Genomic DNA, 24,806 nt, shown 5'->3' with positions numbered 1-24,806 from the left:
TGTAAAGTATAGGTCTACGTCCACATGTTCAGAATAACGTATCCCTAAAAGGTTTAAGTATATTAAATCTGGATGGCTGGATCAGAATAAACACATTTCAAAGTGCTCATGTATGTCCTTAAATGTCCCATTAAGGAGACAATGCAGAAGCGACTATAACTTCCATTATTGCACAATTTGCCACCTACTTAGACTCTGATTATCTGACTTAGCCAAAATAAGCTTGTGATTTAAGATAACCACATTATTATCAGGACCAAAAAAATAATTGCTTTGACCACTACAATAATTGCTTTTTGAACTAATACTAATTAGATACTCCATATTTGCTTTCTTGTCTGAATTAGAACAACAGTACTGATGGTGAACAAACAGAGTTTAGGAAAGAACTTAATTACAGTCTATTAATGCAGTATTGGACCTCTCTCTAGTTTGCAAACAAAGCAGTGACAGAAAGACGGAGTTAAATAAACTCAGCTGAGGAAAAATGTGCAGGTTTTTACCTCAACCATTGAAGTAATTTACCAGGAGATGTGGATGACTGTTCACATGGGGAAATTAGAAACCAGTCTTGGTTGGTTTGGTTTCATCTGGGGTTTTTTAATTATTATTTTTGAGAGAGGTGTGTTGCAGTTCAAGCAGAAAATAAGCAGAAAACTGAAAGGATGACTTTGTAAAGCAGGTCTGACTGGATGACCAGAGTAGTATCTTCTGACCTTACAGTGAACCAACTGTACTAATTCTCTGCACATCTCAGAGATGACACATTGTTGTCTGTTCAAAGTCAGCTGCATGGTCGCCATACCATATGCAAGAGTTGTAACTGTTTCTGTATAGACGTTTCATATAAAATTTTAATAGTACAGCAATATTTGTGGGCTTGTTTTAGGGGCTCCTTTTAATATTAATATTTTTGGTAAAAATAGGAATACCTGGCAAAATGTTTGTCAATGATACCTAAACTAAAAGGGAAGCTGGAGACCATCCTATTAGAAATTCATGCATGTCCACTTCTCAGTAACTGCTACACAGCTTTCTCTGCTGTTAAATCTACTCTCTCCTGCTATTAGATGGATATCCCATACATTTATAGCCCAAAATACTGCCAAAGTGCCCTGGGAAATATGTATCAAAATACTGTGAAACTGTCACAGACTTGAAAGAAGCAAGGCTATTCTCAGAGAGACCAAGAAGCAAGGCAAAATTGGAGATAGTACTGTTTGGGTCAGGAACCAGATAGATCTGAAAATGCTAAATAAAACTTCCCTATGTCAAAATTCCCTCACTGACAGATAGTGTTTCATATCACCCATGTTATCCTGCAGGGCCCTAGCTTTACACTGAGAGGATATGGTTGCATTAGGAGTTGAAAAGCAGCTATGACTTCCTAGGATTCAGGTTTACTTATAGGAATTGTGATTCAGGTTTACTTATATGAAAGATTGTGGCAATACATCCGGCAAAACCATTACATTTGAATGCTCAGGAGTTAGAAAACACACATCTTTAGCTGTGGATTTTTATTGACAGAGAGAAAAAAGGTCTAAGAAAAATAAAGTTGATCAACATAAATTGAAAGCAGGACCAGGAAAATCAGGGCATTACATAGTCAATAGTACTGAGAGAAGTTACTGATAAAAAAATAAGTACCAGCATGTAAAAAACAATGACATAGTAAGAGCTGAACTTCAGCATGTCATTGGTGAAAGGGACTCCAGCCATGGCTGCATCCATTGACATGGCTGTAACACCCACAGCTGAGACACCAGTGCTGGCAGAAGCTGTATTGTAAACAGAGCTGTAGTGTTAAGTACTTCAATCTTTTTCCATGTTATAATGTAAACAACTGTTGTACTATTTCCTTGGCACCATCTTGTAAAATTGGAAATTCATGATGATACCATTTAAGTTTGTGAAGTATGAATACTAAATCATGCAAAATAGCTATCAGAACGAGGGTAAACCCAGGTCAAAGAATGAACCCAGACAGAATCATACTGTCAAACTTGGGAAACTAGAGTTGTAAAAAGCATAATATGAAATATATTCTACATGCATGAAAAGCTGGTACACTGCAAACCTGGAAGTGTTCCAGTGTTCACAAGTAGCAGAGGAGTCAAGACATTCTCAAAAAGGTAGATTTCATGCATTCCCCATGCAATACTTGAGTATTTCACAGGTGCAGTCTACATATTATGCTATTATTGGAAATGATCATGTCAATGTGCTAAAAAAAACCAAAACAACACTTACAAGGAACTAATATCTATCCTTATACTTTAAATTTTTACCCTGCAAATATGCATTTCAATGCTGATTTATTTGGATAGTTTCTTAAATTTAAAAAGAAGTATCTTTGACAGTTTATAGAAGAAAACTGTAATTAAGGATGAAAATAATGAGTGAAGAAAACACTGGTACAGATGCTTTCTAGATCCTGAGAATGAAGAATCCTTTCTCTACTCTTATTTATTGAGAAATGAGTTATTAAATCCCAAGTGTGATTTTTGACACCACTGCTAAAAATTATTGTGCTTAACTGAAAGTCCTGGTCCTAATTGTGGTACTATAGTCTTGAAATTGTGGTCAAGAAAATTATGAAGACAAATCATACTGGCATAAAATATATTGGAGTTTACTGAGCCATACTGTAATTCTTTGAAGTAAGTGTAGATTTATGATAGCAGAATGAGCTGCAAGGAAAAAAAAAAATCAGTAGGGAATGTATTTTATAGTAAATGCTGTTGCAAAGTACAATATGCTTTCTGGGACTGAATATCTCTAAAAAGTTTGTTTCTACTATTTAAAAGTGTTCACATTTTTCTTAACAATTTTTGCTGTTTTTTAAACTGACATGTGTACACACTTTAGAAGCTGAGATGTTTCCCAAAGCCTCAAACGATACAGAACGTTCCAGGGATTGTAGGATTACAAGTTGCCCAGTATGTTTCTTGGTCACCACAAAGTCTTACTCCACACGCGTGACCAAGGAACATACTGGACTTGTCCAATCTCTTTATGTCTTCATCTTCTATTCTACTGTTTCCTAATTGCATTACTGTGAAGTAGAAAAGAGCCTGTCCCTCTATGTACGTTTGTACTAAACCTAGGGTTCAAGTCTAGGAGACAACAGGTATTAAGTATCTGGAACCATGAAATATTTAGCCAATGAACATCAATTCCTTTGGTTGCAAGAATCTTTAAATAGTGACAAGGTTTAAATGAACTTGGGACCCCCACATAAAGAGGCCCAGGGTGAAGGAAGACCAACTGTTGGATCCATGGGTGGTGACTATTTTCTTTTTAACCTGTCTCTCCTTCTCTCCCCTCCCTTTTCTATTTCATTCTATCTCTCTACTTCACCTTTTACTGTTAAATAAAATCTGTATTATTGACTTCAGCATATGGTCTTGTTTGCACCTTAATTCAGGTAGACATCTCTCAAAAATTGGATCTTAACAACACTGAACCTCTTATTTTCACACAACTACTTTGCATCCCTCCCCAATACAGGAGTAACGAACTAAAAATGGAGAGGGCATATGCTCAAGTTATTCAGCATAACTGCCCACACTATTAAATTGTGAGTTTTGCCTCCCACACAGGAGAAACTGCAAGGTCTGAGGAAGTGCCCAGGCATGGTCAGGGATGAGCATCAGCACTTTGGATGCAACTGTGTTCTTTGGGGAGCTGAGACTGTTGCTGAAAGGATGCAAGCTGTGCTGCACCAGTTAACCTCTAGGCCAAACAATGGTCCTGGGCATCCTGGGCACTTTGTAATTACTAATAGAGATGTAGCTTTAAGAGCTACAGGAGGGATTTTAATTGCTCTATCTGTCACCAAGCCCAGTTATGTATGGAGTCTTTAGAGTCTTTGTGAAGTTCTCTGGAACAACATGTAACAATTTTGCCTTTGGTTGCACCTTTGTTACTCTCATGGAATTACTTTTGTGCTATTAAAACTTATCATTGCTGGAGATTCTATTTAATTTTTCTTCTAAGTAAACTTAAGGGACTTCTCATCTCTTTTTAATTGGTGACTTTTGCTATTAAGGTGGAAAAAAAGTGTGAGCTTTTACACTGATATTAATTCACAGAACTTGAAAGTTATCAGTGTGAATTGTGAAGGTGAAATTCCCAGATATTCTCCTTTATATACTTATTATGCATCTATTATATAGATCAATATTATTTAAAAGGTTAAATCAGATTATCTGATAAGGACCAGTATTTATTATGCACCTTGATTTATGGAAGAATCTGCAATGATAATTACCAGATTATAGTTGCATACCAGAAGCAAAGGTTGCTATGGTTTTGAGAGAAAAAAATCACTGTATTTTGGAAAATTCTTTCAGAATATTGATAACTGGTATTTTGGATGCACTTTAGTTTGTGTATCAAGTTTAAATTTCAGCTAACACAAATTTCTGTAATTGAAATTTGCTAAACATAAGTTAAAATGCAAGAAACTTGCTTTAAAATGGGCATATTACTTTAACATAGTATTACCAACTAGCTAAACACACCCCAGGCATTCATTTAAAACAAAAACATACCCGCATCCTCTTTCTCTTCTACTCTTCCAACACCACATGTTCTTATCATTTATCTCAACCTGCTTCTGAGGTCAGAAACTTTCCTACACTCAATATTTTGTGGCTTTTAGAAATTAATATCCTTACAATACTTAAACTTTATATCCTGTCGTTAATTTTGGAACTCTTTTTCTGAGAAACAACTCAGAAAACAAAAGAGACAGGAGAGGACTTAATGGCTGGGGAGAAGGGAGAACATTATCATGCAGGCTTAGTCAGCATATGAAGAACATTGAGAGAAATTTCATAAAAGACAAAGTCTCAAATGAAATTAAAATTTGCAAGCCATTATTCTTTTCTAAGAATATTAACACTATGCTTTTCATTCTACTAGGTCATCATAAGCGTCACTCTTGTTTCTGAGAAAAGGAGTTATGAAATCCTATAGGAGATACTTTAGTGTTCTTTGGATATTGATGAAGGCATTAAAATGGTTGTAGAGGAAATGTTAAATATTTATACAGCATTTGGGAACACCAGAGCAAAAGACACATCTCTTCCATAGGTAGGATACACACCCTTACTTTTTCAAAGACACACATTAGCCATAAATTATAGCAATTTAAAAATACACATTTAAAAATTTAAAAATACACTAATCATTTCAACAATTGTTAGAGAGGGTATGTATGTCCAGGCTTAACCCAGTGTAGGACAGACAGCATGTTAGCATGGGTCTGAATGTTTGAAGTTGAGTGTAAAACTGAACATCGTCAAGCATAATCTGCTTTTCTAAATTACATTCTTAATGCGTTTTGTAATTATTAATGGTCTTACTCTGCTTAATCTTAAAAAAGGTTCTAAGAATATAATCTGACTTCAGAGATAATTAATAAAGAGTCTTAAATATAAAAGTTTCTCTCCATGAAAAAAAACTGCTCTGGGTAAACCTAAGTCAACATCTTAAAGAAGTTAAATCTATGTGTTTTAAAAGCAATCCACATAGATAACATGCAGATAAGAAGCAAATACACTTCATATGATTACAGTCTTTATAATAGTAGTAGTCCTTATAATCCTTAAAGTCCTTATAATCACAACAAAGTGATTCAGCTACAATCAAAACTGGTCAACCTTTACAGGAAAGTGATCTAAATTTATCCGTGAAAGAAATATGGCAGTCATTCACAGAGAGAAAGGGTATTTGAGCTTCTTTGGAGCTCTTCACTGTCCCCCCGCCTCTCAGGACATTCATGATTTCCTCCCTCCATTTCAGGACTACAGATTTTTAATTTTTTTTTTTTTAAATAATTTTTTCCCTTTTCTTTCAACCGTTTTTCAGAAATATTCTAGTCACATCATCACAAGATGGAAGAGCCAAGCAGAACGTTTCACTCACAATAAGTATGGAAAACAATAGCTCTATAATTTGTAGAAATTTAGCCCTATTTTCATTTTATATAAAATTCAATGGTGGATTCATTCTAGAAATAAAGTAAAAAAATAGAAAAAATATGAAAAAGATAGATGAAACACCTAAATTTTTTGTTAAAATACAAGCGATAAGGACCCATAGCTTTCTTGAAACCAAAATTCCATCAGTCATTCAGCACAAATACAGACATTTGCAAAAAAACTATACTAATTTCATCTTTCAGAAAGAGAATGAATGTCACTGCTGAACTCATTCTGTGGATTGTAGGACTGCAACAGGACTTGACATTCAGTGTTTTATATGATGCGATTGTGTGGCTTAAAAAGTGTTTGGGCATTAAACAAGTTCCTTAGTAGAAACTAAGTTAATAAACATGCTCTGCAAAACCATACATCTTCAGGAGCAGATATTATTCCATTTCACACGAGACAATAAAAGTTTTGAATATTTACATTTTTTTCCTTTTCCACTAAAAATCGCATAATCAAATTGATATAAAACAAAACTCTGTTTAGTCTTCACCTATGTGAACAAAATGCTGAGCTACTATAAACTATAACCTCATAGATTTCGATTACCTATTGTACTTTAAATACTTCCTCAGTTTATGTGAACCCCATATATGCATAGACAAAAGGCAAGACCAAAATATCTAAGTATACACCCAGCAGGCCAATTGATTCTAGACAGCCTTTATTTCTCTAGCCTCAGTCAACCCATATACAGGCATCTTTTTTATACATAAATATGTACCAAAGATCAAAGATCAGATTAGAAGTATTTTTCTCACAGTTCTTAACTAATCTCCTTTATTGATTCTGGAGTGTTACCTGCACAGTTAAATATCTTTCCTTGCAATATGAGAATTGTGTTATGGTCCGAAATATTCTGATTTTCATGCAGTCATAATAGCTTTAATGAAATAGCTTTAATGGTTCAACACTGCTATTATGAATTTTAGTTCATTTTTTATTAAAATGTGATGCAATAAATTTTGAGGCTACTGTTTCATGTATATGATATGGAAAAAATAATAGGTTATACTTATGTATCATCTTGGAACCATTGGTTCTAATCTGCCCTTTCACCAGAAACCATTCAGGAGAAAAGAATAAAAGGTTTCCTTAATTCATAGAGCTTTGAACTTCGGGGGACTACTGCTGGCTTCTGTCTCAAAGTTACATCATTAATAAAAACTATACAGCTGATGCTGCAACTGAAGTTTTGACCACTAAGTACTCCAATGCTTTTTTAAAATGGAGGAAAATTTACCTTAATATCAAAGGCTCCGGGCTGACCCACTTTGTTATAAAGCTCTAGCTGGCTCTTGACAGGCGTTACCCACAATATCACCTGATTTAGCTGTTGATGAAGTTCAACAAAATCCTTTAGCAGAAACTCTATTTCTTTTTGTTTTTCTGGAAGATCTTTGGACACCTGAAAAAATACCAAAAGCCATTGTTTTAGTAAAAAAACCAAACAAACTACAAAACTAACTCTACACATATATACATTTATATAAAATGTTAAAATACAAGTACAATATACTGGAAGAAGGGAAAGAGAGAGTAGAACTAACAATCAAATTATTATGGCAGGTATCTTGTAACTCAGTTGAAACACAGTCTGTCCTAAAAAACATCCAGCAGAAAACCAAAACACAGATACAGAAACCTAAAATAAAATTTAAAAAAAAAGTCAAACCTTACCGTCAGGCTTCTCAGTATTTTTAGTAAAAGAAATTGTTATCTCAGTATACTAAACTGTTTTAAAGCTCAATTTTTAATCAGGAAAAAAAAAATTAAAACATGGAATTAATCACTTGAATTATATCTAACCTTTCTTCACCTCTTGAATGTAGATATTTATAAGCACGTGTTTTCTTATAAGGTGTTTAGAGTTGCCAATTGGATCCAAATATGCATAAGCAGATGCACACAGTGAAGAAAAATAATGAAGAATTGTATCATCAATTCAGATCAGGCAACTTGGTTCACTGATTTGCATTCAAAGCAGTCAGATTTTTAACTAGCACATTCTTCTATGCCAACAATATTAGAAATCAAGAATCAGTGAATGGCACAGTTCAAATCCAGCTCTGAAGCACTTGGAATAAATGTTGGAATGGGCTGGCGATAAACAGGCCAACATAAACCTCCATGCTGTCCTTCCCAGACTATTTTCTGTAGCTAGAGAGGTGAGGTGTCACAACACTTCACAATGGGCAACATTGCAAACATACACTAGGGGAGAAACCATCTGTACTTTCCAAAAAAAAAAAAAAAAAAAAAAGCAGCAGCAAATATAGGGCTTGGGTAGATACAGAACAATAGCAGTTCATCAGTAAAATGAGCCGAGAAATACAGTTAGTTTTCCATAGCACAAAAAGTAAGGTTTCCCGATGTTCATTTTTTGGAGCATATTTTTACCAGTGACCCTCTTAAAAGTAGCAAAACATGAGATTTCTGAGACACACTATATAAAATATATTCCCTATAAAGTTGAGCAGCATTAATGGCAGCATTACTATCATATTGCCTGGCTACACAAGTATCAGTACCCTGTACTTCTAATCCCTAATGATGAAATTTTTCAGAAAATAAATCCAAACTCAGAATCATGAAAGCAGTGAGTGTTACTAAATCCGAACAGCCACCTGCTAGGGGAATGCAATGAACACAACTGTCTCATGACATGTATGTTTCTTCAAAGATTTGGTGTGATGATATCGATTTGTAGGTACCAAAACAATCTCTCTACATAATCCCAGCATGAGACATTTTAGACCATATATAAGGGGTATTTATAATTCAAGAAATTAATTTGTCATATATTACATTATCTCCATTGTTCATTATAGCCACCTTATAATATCCTATTTAATAAAGACTGCCCCATGAAGTAGATTACTTTTACTATCTTCCTAGTCTTTTAAAATATAATAAAAAAATCTGCTTTTCCAGAATGGTCTCGGAAAAGAAAGAAAACAATTTAAAATGCATTCATTTCCCTTATGTGTTAACTCAAAATTTATGCAGACCTTGGCCTAATTTCATAGAAGATTGGTTTCATCTTTCTTACAACTTTTGAATGTTAATCTCTAATGTTTACTAGCTTTAATATTAATGTAAATAAGTTCCACAGAAATACAACTGAAAGCAAATAGGTAGTCATAGGCAGATAAAAATCCAAGCTGACTTCTGAAGATCTGAAATTTAAATTAATCTGCTCCCAATAAACATTAAACAAGTATTTTGGGTGTATCACAGGACAGAGAAAGAAAAATTTGTAGAGGTTTTGGGGAGGAGAAGAGAAAGAGGGAAATAACCAATATTCAATGCAGAACAGCAGAAGATGAGTAATTAAGTTTTGGTGACAGACTGTGTTTCAACCACTGTTTTTAAAACATTTATTTATCCCACCTATAATGAGAGGTAAACTGTAATTTACGTAAATGGAGCTTCTTACACATTGTCTTGTGCTCTAAAATTATAGCACAAATATAGGATCATAATATTTTTAATATAAAAATAGAAAAATCGATGTAAATATGAATCAGTTAATTATATACGGAAATGTAATGTCATCTAATTTTACCACAGAGATAGAAAGAACAACAGTAAATAAATAAAGAACTTTCACCAGCTCAGGTTAGGGTTACAGATAAGCATTTAACAAGGCAATTCCTTGTAAAATCCAAGTAATGTGTCACATGCCATTGTGTGGGAATCACAGCCTTAGATTCTGGCTATCAGGGATTTCATTTGCTAGCTCATTGTGGTTTGGTTTTTTTTGTATGCTCTGGCATCAAGCCATCAAGCTGGCTAATCAAATTAGAGTCTGATGAGTTTAAGGTAATTACAAGTCTGCCTATCAAGCCAAGGCACTGTTGCAGACTGTCTCTTGGGGGACAGCTTGTTTCCTGAGCTAATTCTGCAGCTCACCAGAAGCATAAATTGGAAAATCTCCATGGAGTAATGGATGTGGACATGATGGCTGGCTGTTCAGATTTATGCCCGTTCTGTGGCAGAGGAGTACACGTGGATTTGGGACCCTCGAGGATCTTCCCTACTGTTTTACTCACAGTCCTTCCACCTTGTTATTCACAGCTCCAGGAGCTGCATCCCTGAGGTGGGATTCCAGTGCTGGTGGGAGCTACAACAATCCCACTGCCCTGCTGTTTCTGGGCTCTCTGAATGAGTTCCTACAAGTTCTTGGATGCCTTCAGGGATGAACGAGCAGCAGCTAGTGTCCCACTTCAAATCTCTCTTCTACATTTTTGCTTTGGGCCCCATCCTCCTTTTATTCACTTGTTGTCTTGGGGTAACTATCCAGTGTTTACTTAATTTCATCCCCTTTAGTATCTTACATCTTTCCCTACTATTTAAGAAAGACTGCTAAATTTTATCAGAGGATGGCTGATGTTCTGTTCTAAGAGTGACAACAATAGGAACAGTGGCCATAAGGCAACACCTGCAGCAGAGTGAAAACACGGCAAACATGAAATGCTTTCCCCAGGATCTGCTTAGGACTGAACACAGGCCTGATGAAGCAGGGTTACAGGCTGGCAAGAAAGACAGGGTGCAAATAAAAAAAAAAGGAATTGAATAAAAGATAACTTCACTTGGAATATCTTTCTAAATATCTGGGTTTTCCCTTTCAAATTAAATATTGTCAACTTTGCTTTATTTCACAACAGATCGACATGGACAACACACCTTGGTTTGCAACCAAAGATGCAAAATAAATTTGCAAGTAGAAACACCAAAAGTATGGATTATGCTTTCAAAGAAAACAAATTTGAGTTCAACATCAAAGGACTATATAATTTCAATGTTACGTGTCAAAACATTAATCTCAAAGCACGTGATACATCTAAAATTTTGTACTTTCGTTCAAGTGCTAATTAAGTAAGATTAATTGGAAGCTTAGTGACAAGATAATGGAAAATATTTAAGCTCTAAATGGCGAAAGAGCAGAAGAGCTTAATTTTACCAACTGACACTGGTCTTCACAATATTAAATTTTATTCTAACCTGAAACTATCAGACCATTTTCCACATATTAAACTTATTCTAAATTTTGCTCTTTTCATTAAAACACACACAAAAAGAAATCCACAAAAAACTGCCAGCACAAAAAAGGTAACATCTCTCAAAACATAAGAATATCTGAAATTTGAATAATTGCATACTTTCAAAACCTAGGTTTCATCTAAGTATTTTAATTTCTTCTCCTTATGAATTCTAAAATTACTTGCATTGCTACTTCTGTTCCATCTGAACCTGATGTCTTGCATGATCTTCCCCCACAAGTAGCCTAAACAACACAGTACTATGTTGATTCTATCCCTACCCCAATCTGATTATTTTGGTTCAAAACCTTACATGTGCTCATCTTGGCAATTTAGATCACATTGATCATTTCCCTTGCTCCAGTTTTCTACTGCTGTTTCTTGCTTTAGCTTTAGATAGTCATTTTTTCAGTCTGCACACAGTTGTGTGCATGCACTATGGGAAGAATTAGAGCTCTGCAGATGGAAAGGAGCATCAGTTTATGATAACAGGTACAAAGGGAGGAAAGATTTTTTATAAAGTATGTCACCTAATGTAAAATTATATTCTGTTTGACCATTCTGTTTAATTCTTATGAATATCCAGAAAGTAGAAACGATTAAAACAGTATAAATTAAAATAATGGTAGTGGAGTTATAGTTCAATCTTTTAGCTCAGGAACAATGCTCAAAATGAAAAAGTTGAAACTAATTAGGTAGACACAGTAAGCAAGAAAGATGCAATATTGGGGAATAGTTTTGCAGAAGTCAGAAATGTTATTGCAAATGAATTAACTTGATGAGTTATATTACTAGTAAGGCATCACTATCAACAAAAGTAAGGAAAGCCACTGAAATGACTTGTACATGTTACATTTCAAGTGAATGATGCCTGATTTCAAAAATCACTTCTCTCTCACAAGTCAACCTCTTTCCCTGTTTACCTGAAATGAACAAAGAGAAAACAATGCAATTATTACCCAGTTGTTTGAGAATATAGATGAGGACATGCATCTCTTCAACATGTAATTTAAAAAAAAAAAGAATATGAAGAATTTTCTTAGTGGTAAATGGAGATCAAAGAAATCCCAAATTCCAACATTTTAACAGTAGTGAAAATCTGTCAGTTTTTTTCCTGCAATACTAAAGTACCCATCTCTCTTGCTATCTGCCTCACCAAACTCTAAAAGGATAGCACTTATAAATGGATCTTACTTTGAGGAATCTGAGAGTGGATTAAAATTTAGCTATCTGTATATGCATAACAATATAAGATGCAATAAATATGAGTAAAAGTATGTTGTGGGATATCTGTGAAGACTGTCAACAGTGTTATTTTTATATGCCCCTCTTGAGAGGTTCACTTGGATATACAAAGAACTTCATGAAAATGGTCTTCAAATGTAGGATAACAGATAGTGTCAGGTTTAAAAAAAATCAGAATTGCTTGAATAGAGAAAAATGAAGTATTCTGTATGAAGAATTGAGGAAGTTTTCTGTATGAATTTCTTCCTTTACTAAATGTAAACCAAGCAACAGCTTCTTCTTTACCATTCCACTTCTGAAAAAATGCAAATATCAGGAAGAGACAGTGACTGACTACACTGCAAGCAGCCCAGAGCATAACTGGACTGAAAGCAGGTTTGATGTCATCCAAGTGAGGACTTGGATAATAAAGAAATAATTTAAGTCATAACTATTAAATGCAAACTTCGATCCAGACTTATTGATAAATCATAACTGACACTTCCACAGCACTTGTAAGATGATTACATGAAACAGCAATTCTTACAGCCACTGTTCAGAAAGTTTTATCTGCTCAAAATCACCATCCCTAGAGCATGTACAAAAGAATGATTTAAAATGAAAGGGGGAAAGTTAATTTATATGCATCATTTCTTCATGAAAAACAATCAGTGTAGAAAAGAGTTTCATATAAGTTCAGTACAGGATTCCATTTAGTTAATTAACTGGGCCATTTGCATTAGCAAACTCAATATTGACTTTAAAACAAAATCTATGTCATTCCTTTAAACTCATGAATATTTATGAGCCAAAGTGTCTCTGACAAAGTTGGAGTAAAGACTGTATTATTAGAGGAAGATTAAAGGAGGCTACTAAAAATATGTACAGATTTCATTTGCTAAATATAGAAGAATTTTATTTGCTTTGTATCTAGCATTTCATGTTTCCTTGCAGGGCTCCCAGGACCTGACCTTGGCAGGTGTTTATTTGACCTTTTTTTTTTCAAAAACTTCTTAATGGAATATTTGTAATATTTTCAACTTTCATTTTTATTAAAAAATCTTTTTTTTTCCCTCATCAATGCAGAAAACTAAAGCAGTCCAAAAAAACAATGCCCCAAACAATTTTCTGCTTCATCTGGCTGTCTAGCTTTTGAAAAAGCAAACAAACATATTCCTCCACCCCAAAGATTTGCTTTGTTTTTCTTCCATGGTAATATGATCATGTATATCACAGTCTGCATTTTTATATGTAATACTTGTAACTAATTGTCATTCATTCTGCTCTCCACTATCTCAGCAATTCTCCTTTGTCAAGGACATTTTTGAGCACATGACCCTCCACCTTAAATCTCTGCTAAATAATCTAGTCCAGGAATTTCTTTTCTTTATCCTTTTTTCTTACACAGTTCCTGAAATCCAAAAGCAGCCAAAAGACCTTAGAGTATAGTTCTTCCAGTAATTCTTAATGAAGGATTTTCCGACAGGAAAATTATTCTAAAATAAATGCATAATGCCCTAAATGTCCTTTCCCAGGTTTACAGCAGAAAGTACCATATGTATCCCTCAGGCTACATAGAGTTCTGTGAGGCCCTGAAATGGTTAAGGGCTTAAACTTAGGGCTTTGCTCATTATAGCAAAATTGTATAAAGAAACTGCAACCACCAAAGCCCACTCTCCACGCAAATGTGCTCCCTGATGGGAACTGGACTGTGAGCTAAGCCACCTGATGGAAACTTGAGGTAAGATAAAGGTGATGCTATTGTCCAATTATCTCAGATCTAGGGAAAAGTAAACAAGGCTGGGGGGAGAAGAATCTATCCACAAAGAGAGCCAAACTCGGCAGTTGTGCGGAGCATCAGCTCTGGCTGGGTTCAGGGTGGGAAGAGGTGAGTTTTTGAGTGTGTGACAGGAGTGAACACCTATCTTCACTTACACAATCTGGCTCAGTTGTAAAACCTCCCACCCCAGAAAGGCCAGATCCACAGGACATTCATGTGAGAGGTAGCTGAGGAGGTATCATAAACCATCAGAGACCCCCAAAGAGTCCCCCATATTCACTCCTGAGGCCTTGCACCATATGACTTCATGTGATGCAGAGTGAAATAGATCCAGAGTCTGTTGCAAGAGACTGTGTCAAACTTCTCCCCTAGGGAGGCACCTGAGCATTCCCACCTCGCCTGAACATATATTAATCCATTGTACTCTGTGTTTTGTGGGACCCTTGCCACTGAGAAGACCAGAAAAAAAGGATCAAGAGGACACCATCAGGTTTCATGAGGAAGTTGTAACTGTAATGAGGTCTCCCCTCAGTCTCCTCTTCTCCAGGCTGAACAGACCAAGTGCCCTCAGCTGCTCCTAATACAGCTTCCCCTCCAGACCCTTCACCATCTTTGTTGCTCTCCTTTGGACACTCTGTAACAGCTTAATATCTTTTTGATATTGTGGCACCCGAAACTGCCCCCAGCACTGGAGGTGAGGCTGCCCCAGCTCAGAGCAGAGCAGGACAATCCCCTCCCTTGCTCAGCTGGTGATGCTGTGCCTGAAGCCCCTCAGGACATGCTTGGCCTGGCTGCCAGGGCACTGCTGACTCAGGTTCAACTTTTCATCAACCAGGACCGACAAGTCCCTTGCCCTGGCACTGCTTTCCAGCATCTCATTCTCCAGTCTGTCTGTACATCTAGGTTTGAAGAAAAATTTATTTCAGACTACTGCATTTGTGGGAATTTTAATTACAAAGGCATGTTGCTATACAGACAGGTCTATATAATTAAAGTATAATCTTTATCTTGTAAACAGCAAAGAGTAAAACATTGATTTTTAGGCCCCTATGGTCTTCCTTAATAGAGATGGATGAAATACCTGACAGACAATGGCAGTGTCTGCCTTGAAACTGAAGTTTTAAAAAGCCCAAACCATTGTCATTGATTGTTGTGCAGTAATATCTGAGCATTGTTCATTACAAGTGAAATCTCTCTCAGATGCATAGAACATTGTTGTAAAAAAAAGTGTAAGGATTTTCCTGAAGTGACTTATTTGGTATCTGGTAATTCAGCTACATCAATATTACCTCAGTGTAGCTGTCAGCACATATGTATTGACAATTAGTTCTTACATTCAAAATACTTGGCATAACTTCTTAAATATATGATTAATATATGCTGGATTTGTATGGCAAAAAAGAATAAAAAGGAATTTTAAGGTGGTCGGTAAGATAATATGATATATATTGTATATATACACACATACATGTATTTAATCATGCTCATTGGCCTCATTGGCTAATTCAGACTTCTACCTCTGAATGACTTGACTGTATTTCATAAATATTTTTCTTTGCTTAGATTTTAAAATTTTAATTAATACTAGCCACTAGCAATAGGCAAAAAAAAAAAAAAAAAAAAAGCCTATACATACTTGTCTCTTAGAGCTTGTGACATTCCCATATTTGTCCAATGAACATTTACTTCAAACTTAATTTTGCTATATGTGAGGTCATTTGTGACTACAGCTGATGATAACATGACTGTGGACTACACCTAATTATCCATCTATGACAAACTGTCACAAGTAATTCAGCATAACAAAAGACTTTATTATATTTAATGGATTCAGGTCACCCATTAAATGAAAGTAAATTCAGGAAAATGTCAACCTTCTGATCCCCAAAATGCCAGTTATACTATTCTTATTTCAAACTGAAAGAATAGAAATCAAACTGCAACATTCATTTTCTAACATGTTTTCCCCTCCATACCACAAATAACAGTAGCAATTGCAGCAGTTCCAATTGTGAGCTCGAATTAAGTTGCACTGACATGTTGAAAATTTTATGGCATTGCAGGTAATCTATGAATAATTTCTACTCAAGGCAAGTTACAATACATGAACTATAACCTTGTTGTGACTTTGTGTTTCTGCACTTTTGGGCCCATCTGTTTCTCTCTACACTTGATCAACCAAGCTAAGACAACCTATGCCTGTTCTGGTGGTACAGAAAATGTTCACAAATTATAGCCATGTCACTCCACTCTAATTTTTATCTTGTCCACATAGCACAACAAATTGATTTGCTGTGGTAATAAACAGTGAAATAGTCTCTTCAGTGTCTAGTAATTAGAACTAATACTAGTAGACAAATTAAAAGGCAGCAAAACAAAATGTCTCCATCAGGCACTTATAATAACCTTCATAATACATACACTAGATGTTGTGAAGACTAAGGTGGATAAATGAGGAGAATGCTGATTTTGGCATCCAGCTTACTTTCAGATAATTTAGCTCATCGCTCTTGGCTGACACCAGACCAAGAATAATATTAAAGAGTAATAAACTCCTTCCAGCAAACCTCTGATTCCATGGTTCACTGGTCTCAGACCTAATCTATCAATCCATTTACTGCACAGTAAAAGGTAAGAAACCCATTACAGATCTGTTACATGCCATGGCAGGTGGTATATAACATGAACTGAATTCATCACAAACTCCAGTGCCCAGTATCCAGCACCCTTTTGTATGCTTTGAAGCACTAGGCGGTTGCCTAACTTGGCTATTACAGCAGAAGATACTTTAAGCTTTGAAAATAAATGAAAAATTCTTGATGTGAAAGCATGAAAATGGTCATAAACCACTTCATTTTTCTTAATATTAAGACTTCACAAAGATAGTGCTGTTTTCATTTTTACAAGAAATACTGGCTTTCGAGAGGGTACAATAAGTAAAACCAGGATGGAATTTAAAAGTTGTGCCTTTCAAGTGTGGGCTTTAATCTTCATTCTCTGCTTAAACTATACTGTATTAGGTAACAGCCTATTAGAATCACTATTTAATAAAGTTATCTAAAGAAACACCATGTTAAAATTATTTCTATCCAAAGGAAGATAAACTCCTTGCATACCTACTCTCAAGGTCATCAGCACGTGATATAAACACCCAAAAGCAAAGACAATTCTGAAGTAAAAGCTAAAAAGATACTTTTATGTGACTTTAATTCCTTTCATACTAAATTTCTTTTCTAGGTTATTTCCATTGCTGTAGGGCAACAGTTTCTGTGACTGTAAAGAAGGTTTGAACATTACTTATTTCAAATATGTCTACCTTGAAGGTTAAGACTCCTAGGTGTTATCCACTATTCCCCTGCTTGGCAGATCAAGGCAAAACAAAAATTTGTGATAACTTTAGGAGATATTTGGCTACATTCTCAGCTGGTGTGAATTGTCCCAGCTTCTCAGAAGTAAACAGAATTACCCTAGTGTACACCAGATAAGGACCTACCTTACATTATTTATGTAACTGTCATGTATGTTTCATGTCTTGAAAATAGTATCATACTGAAAAATGAGATAATCATAAATAGTAGATTGTTACATGTTCATTTCTAGCAGAGGTGCCAGAAAAGAAAACATATGGTTTGAAACAAAGGATTAAAGCATAGGATATGCTCTTAAGAGAGGGTGGAGAGACAGAAAAGTCCCAGAGAAATCTCTGTGTGATGATGGAAGTCTACTGCGCTTTGAGGAACACAAAAAATATATCCTCATCAAAACAACTGACTACAGAATCATCCTCAGGTGACCTAAGAAGTTTGCCTGATATAAAAGTGCCCATCCTGTGAGCTTTGCTCACAGTAAATATCTGTGGGTTTTTCCAGTTCTTACATATCTACAGCTGAATGAAGAGAACATTAGTTTCTATGTCAGGCTTGCAGGGTTTCTTTCCATGATTTCTAGTTTTAATTCATACCCTAGATTTTCAGGGCAGAAAGTGAAACAAATAATTGAGGATTCCTACAGAAATCATGAGTATCAGCAAAAAATATGCAAATGAAAAAATAATTATTTTTCCCTTCAGTATCATTGGGAAAAATCTTACAGAACCCTGAAATAAGCTTCGTTTTGTTTTGTTTTCTACAACTGTCAAGATCACAGAGAAGACAGAAAACCTGAGAAAGAGAGCACGTTCAGAGAAGATGTTTAGATTTCAGTATTGCAATTTTCAAACTCAATTTCTGTTCATTAAAAAAAAAGACAAAAAACCCACAAAAAACCCAAACCACTGCATTTTAAAGATTATTTACATTCAGAGACCAAGGGACAATGAAAACTCATATACATCTCCATGAGTATATAACAAAAATAAAAATAATGTGATTAAGTAATGATCTCAAATGAAAGATTAATTTTCTTGGTTTAGTCTCTTTTAGTAGTAAATGAAATTTTTCAAGTAATAAAATCCAAGAATAATTATCTTGCCAGACACATTAGATCTAGGAGACATAAAATTCTAAAAATTCAGTAAATTGTAGTGATTCACTAAACAGCAGTTTTTGTCTCCCATATTTCACCCAAACCTAAGTACTTTCATCAACATTCATGGTTGCTCCGACTGTGACGAGAGACCTGAAACATTTTTGCATCAGCCGGCAGAAAATGAAAATTCCAAGTTTTTAGGTATATGATTAATCAGTAAAATGATACATTCAGTGAAAAATTGCAGATTTTCTTGAAATATATTTATGCAATCTGACTAAAAATTTTTTTTTCCTGACAACTTACGCTGTCTTTTTAAAATCACAGCTTAGGTATTAACATGGTCCCTGAATTCAGCCATGTACATGCTTCCTTCAGCCAGTAAATAACAATATTTTGATCTTGAAGTGTTCTGAATTTTTCTATATACATTGATTTTAGGAGCCCATTTGTAGAGGAAAAGATACTTCTGTCCAGCCACTGAAATAATGATTTATGTGTCCAACCTGGAGTTTGTGAATGTGATCAATATTTATTATCCACTTTTGCTTGACTCATTAGCTAATATTCTGAACTTTGCCAGACTGCTCTTGTTAGGAAGAAAGTAGTAAGACTACCACACCAAGTCTTTTTTTATTTCTTAGGTCTGTGCTTGAAATTCAACTGTGTTTATGGAAATGGTAAAAAAAAAACAAAACAAACCAGGATGTAATATTCTTGACCAGAAACTCTACCTTGTCTTTTCAGTAAGGTGCTCAGAAGATTATTTTCTCACTTTTTTCCCCCAGAGCTAAACACAATGAATTATTTTTCCTTTTTCCCCCAGCATCCTGGTAATTTTAACAAACAAATACCACAGGTTAATGTCCTAATCTGACTTTGCAATCAGTCTCAACAGAAATCCTTCAGCTGATTCTACCCTGATTTTTTCCAACCAGGCTAATCCATACCTTGGGTGGCAGTACTCTGGACAATGCTTTCTATCATTTCTACCATGAAAACACTCAAATTATCTACCTCTCTTTACCATATCTACTACTCATTTTCTCCAGTTTTCAACAAAAAAAATATGCTACTTCAGCAATAAAAAAGAACAAAATCCTCCCCCAGTTCTTTTCACCAGTATGGAGATCCCAGAAAGCAAAATACATGGTACTTTGCTGCACAAAACCCAGAAGTGAATGTTCAAGGTTGGAAGAAGTGTGGTAGAAGGTGAAACAGTGCTTGCAGTGTCCACCTTGGGGTTGAGAACAGGAGAGAATTGAGAAGTGATTCCTTAAAGAAAATAAAACATTTGCCTATCACACACCTGATCACAAAATCTGGTATATTTGCTGCACCAGCAAAAGAGCCAGTCTATAAGAATGATGCTCTGCATTCCACCCTTAAGCAGAAGAACTGTAATTTAGGGAGTATATTTGAATGCAACATCATCACTCCAGTCACTAATGGTCTCAGTTTGCTATCACTGTTTCTCAGAGCAGTGTATTGTACCCATTTTTCTTCCTCAGGGTCATTATGTCATCATCACAAATGTCTCTTCATACAGAGAAAAATTATATATACCAGAAAATATGTAATACAAACATTCACTGCAGATTAAAATTTTATACCACAGTTATACCAGTAATATGTCTCACCTTTAATAAATGATGGTTAGCCTCCTTCAGTGTACTCTCAAGCTTATGTTTTGTGTCTGGTTTCAGTGATGTGCTTCCAAGGGCTATTCCTCCAGTTTCATTTAATCGTTTCAGTATTCCCTTGTGGTGCGGCAGCTCTCCAACTCTTAACTGGAATAGACAAATACAGCAGTCAAGATGAACTGTGGTAGAATTTTCAGCTCTCTTACCTTAACCCTTATTGATTTGTGTATCAGCCAAAGGAATAAACTCAATTCAACACAAAATAACTGTTGCTTTCTGAATGTAGAAGACTAAAAAAAAAACCAAAAGAGACTGTATAGGTAAATCAAGTCTAAAGAGAGTTTTACGTGACAAAATACAGGGATTCTCAGGGTATTAATCACTATTACAAATTCCAGCCCTGGACACTCAATACTTCATGTATATCAATTTTAATAAGCTTATATGGTATGGAGCAAGCATTTTGGAGAAGTGTTTTAATATGTTCCAGGCTGTGAACAGTCACCGAGATGGTATCTGGTGAAAAGTCCTCCACTCCAGTTTAACCTCTTAATTAAGAATGTTCATGTATGTTCACTAAAAAAAAAAGGAAAGCCAAAAGGAAATGCAAGGCAGCATCAAAATGTACCACTTTCCACCACGTATGGTATTACTGAAAACCTATATTGTCAAAGTGACTTAATATATCAAGTAAGGTTAATGTTGCTAAAGGACAAAGTTCATCAAGGGTTTTAATATTGTGGGGGTTTTTCCTTGTTTGTTTGTTCGTTATCATTAACAAAAGCAGGGAAGTATGAAATGAGCCCTGTTGCAAGGCAATGCATTTGCTCCATTAGGATGTATTCTCTTTTGTGCAGCTCCAAAAGAAGGTGGACTCTAAAAACAAGATACAAATAAGAGATGCTAACACCTTTAATTTTGGATTATATATTCCTTGGGAATACTATATAGGAAATATTTGTGTATGTGAGAAGAGTGGAGTCTTCCTGGTTCTAAACAATCTATTTAGTCTTTAAACCCTTAATCATTTTTGCAAATTGTAAGATGCATCTAACACCCCTTAAAAGTATTTCTCTGCCTTGGATCTGATATCCTTAACAACAGAGCCTCACAAATTCCCTGACCAACTCCATGGAATCTTATGCTAAACAGAGGGACAAACTCACCACATGGTTGAGTCTCCATTTCCTCAAACTATATTTATCCTATTTTCATTTAAAAAGAAACTTGAAGATAGACTTTACTAAATAATCCTTTAGGGTTTTGCTTTTTTTTCATATTTTGTTGTGAGAGGGATAGAACAAACTGACAAGTTTTCTTCAGATTCTTTAATGCTCTATTCATTACTTGCTGAATTTGTTCCACTTGGATTTACATAAAGGATAACTAGGCCTTTATCCTCAAGGGAGGAAAGGAAAACTTTTAGGCATATATTCAATAAGTAATATCTGTTTTCCAATTTAATTTATTATTGTACAATTAAAAATAGTCATTCTACTGAACACACTTCAAAAAAATAAACAGAGAAACTTCTGTTGAATATATTTATTAGCAGTATCAAAATCTAACATATTCATGAAAATATTTCAGCCTTTGAAAACAAATATTTGATATTCTGATGGGGGTTTTTTTAAGTATTCTTAAAAATAAATCACCTAGATGTTTAGTCTAGAAAATGTTGCAGTGATATTTTAATGAGTTAGCATTTATAATTATGCATGCAGCTCTGGATACTCTTGTGAAATACTGAATACCATTTAATAAGTGAGAAGTTATAAAATGTTAACAAGACACCTATAGAGAAATTCTATACCTATAAACTAGTCACGTTATGAATTAAGAAATGAGGATGAAAAAGATAACAATTAATTTCCTAGTTTCAGGATACTTTTCTTTTAGTACATTTTCCATTACTTTTCTGGTTTTAGCATGATCAGTATATATTTGTACCTGGGTTTTGAAATTCCCTCCTTTGATTTATCTAAAAAAGTTATATCAATGCTGTGTTTGATGTCAGAAACCATTTTGGAAAATAGTTTTAATTTTCTACAATGTAGAATTGATAAAGTAAGCAAACACTAAGAATAGAGCTTACAATACCTTTACTTTGCTCAGGCAGTCTCTCAACTGGTCTTCATTCCCTTGTTCTAGGGGAATACGAATATTGCCGTCTGCTTCCTCTAACCATAAAATCAACTTGTTCAAATCTTCTTGAAATTCTGATAAAATATTCTTTTCTTCCTCTATCCTGCAATAAAAATGTTAAATTAATGTTTCTATAAATTTATTTTTATATTGAAGTGCTTATCCATACTGAAAGATGAAAGATAACTAATACTTAGAATCTATACTAATTATTTTTATAAGTGGGCCACAGACTTCTTAGTATCAAAATGAATCAAACACCAACACCCTTTTAACATGGCATTAAATGTATTTTAAAAGGAAAGCTCAAGATGTAATTTACAACACCACTAAATTCAGCTTCCAAATTACATATGACAGGTAGCCAACAAGCACACGAGCAATAAAGCAGTTAATTATTCAGACCAGAATTCTGTTTGGACTAACAGCAGGGAAACTCAATGTTGACAACTAAGAGTTCTAGCATCAAGTGTTACCAAACTGAACCTGTAAAAAGTGACACAGACTCATTTGGACATATTAAGCAAAAAAGATATTTCAGTAACTGTGCCACATAGTTTGTGTTAAGATTCACAAAAAGTAGGTAAGGTTTGCAGTTGACAAGAAGGAATAAGATGGGATTCATGACACCCAACTTTAGATGTCTAGTCTCCATTTGTCTCCATCTACAACTCATCTGCTAATTTTCACTATGACTAAATAAATATACTGAGATGTGGACTTTTGTGCAAAAACCTCTGAAGTTATCAAGAGATGCAGGCAAAAAATTTCAAGAGCAGCAGGGAAGAGCGCTGGAAGAATGTGAAACCTTGGGATTAACATTTTGAGTGGGCCCTTCTAAAGGAGAAAAATTATGTTTTGTATAAAATACTTATAATCTATCCACCAAACTTATTCACACACTGAGTATTACCTGCATGGAAAGATGACATATTAAATATTTATCAAAAGTAAACAATAAAAAGCAGATCCTGCAAGGTGGGATAATGTTTTTATCATGCAAATATCCTTCCATACACAACTGGCTCATGTAGTATCGGAACATTCACACTCACACAAAGGCCTGAAGATATTCATCCCTTCTGATGGGACATAACTGGCCCAACTACACTGGTATGACAGGCAGCTGTCATGTTTTAGAAGGTGTCATAAACCATCAAAAATACCCAAAGTGCCCTCAGACTCATTTGTGGAGCCTTCCACCAGAGGACTGTGCGTGATCCACAGTGTTGCAGCAGAGAGTATTTAACTGCCCCCTCCCCAGGGAAGACACCTGAGTATTCCCACCTGAACCTGAACATATTGAACCCATTGAACTTTATGTTATAGAGGCTTCCCTCACCCCCCGTGGATCAAGACTGAGACCATCACTTTGACCAATTGACATTGCAGCAATCAAGTCTTGCCACCTGATCCACTGATGGGCATTTCTTTCTTTCCTCTCCACCATCTACTCTTATCCTTTCTTTTTCTTTCTTTTCCTTATACATTTTCTTAAGTGGTATCTTTCTACTTTTATATTGTTTCATTTCTATAGATACTAACCAAAATGGTTACAAACCTAATTCCCACTGACATCAAACTGTTCCACAATAAAACCTCCATATACATACAGAAAACTGGTCATTCCGTGTTGTTTCACTCTAATCTGCCCCAAAGGATCTATAACTAACAAGAACCTCAGTTACTCCACCTTCAGGAGTGGGTTGTAACAATATTCAACCTAAACCTCCCTTGGCCCAACTTGATATCATTCTCTGTTGTCCTATCCTTTGTTTCTGGGGGGAAGGGACCAACCCTCACCTCACTACAAGCTTCTTTCAGGAAGTTGTAGAGAGTAAAAAGATCTCCTCTCAGCCTCCTTTACCAAAGGGAAAGTGTATTTTCAACACATAAAAGTCAATATTCATAACTACACTTAGAGCACAAAAACACTGGTTTTAATTTATATATGAACTGAAATGTTTGGCAAATTTGTGCTGCTCTGAACAGGATCTCAACACTGTTCTAGATCAAGTTCCTGTTTTAGATCTAAAATGGTTTCTAAATCAGCAGGTTTATTTGTTTTTGTTCTTAAAACAGTATATCTTAATATTTACTAGACATACCAGCCCAATACTGTTTGTTTTTTTTTTTTTTTTAAGCTCAGAAACAAGTTGCTCTGCAGTATTTGCTTACAGATTAAACAAACATAAGCCACTGGTGCCAATTTTTTCTTTAGAGTAAACAATTATATTTACTGTGAAAACAATAAAATCCTCCAAAACTATTTACGCATATATAAAATATTATTATACCCATGTATACACACATTTATACAAACAAATACATGAAAAAATGAACACCATAAATAGAAAAAGAATTAACAGTCCTACTTTCTTGGTTTTGTCTTAGCTTTTCTAATAAAATCCTTCATGACTCTTTCCAGGAACTGCCATCTGCCCAGGATTTCTGGAAACGCGTCCATTATCAACCAAAAATTCCTGATTTTCCTAGATAT

The 24,806-nt window shown here is 35.0% G+C and overlaps 1 protein-coding gene across 11 annotated transcripts in view; it reads right to left on the bottom strand.

The window, feature by feature from the left end:
* DMD (dystrophin) overlaps positions 1-24,806 on the bottom strand; it is a 1,181,986-nt gene that overhangs the window by 360,825 nt on the left and 796,355 nt on the right. For all 11 annotated transcript variants that reach the window (XM_069032076.1, XM_069032238.1, XM_069031841.1 and 8 more), the window contains 3 exons: positions 22,262-22,409; positions 20,159-20,308; positions 7,246-7,410 (listed from right to left, as the gene is read on the bottom strand). In XM_069032076.1, the coding sequence (XP_068888177.1) occupies positions 7,246-7,410; positions 20,159-20,308; positions 22,262-22,409 (463 nt within the window). The remainder of the gene's footprint in view (positions 1-7,245; positions 7,411-20,158; positions 20,309-22,261; positions 22,410-24,806) is intronic.

The sequence above is a fragment of the Aphelocoma coerulescens genome, chromosome 1 (genome assembly GCF_041296385.1).
Source record: "Aphelocoma coerulescens isolate FSJ_1873_10779 chromosome 1, UR_Acoe_1.0, whole genome shotgun sequence".
NCBI classification, from domain to species: domain Eukaryota; kingdom Metazoa; phylum Chordata; class Aves; order Passeriformes; family Corvidae; genus Aphelocoma; species Aphelocoma coerulescens.
Note: the sequence above shows the minus strand (reverse complement) of the source record. Positions and strands in the feature narration are given on the sequence as shown.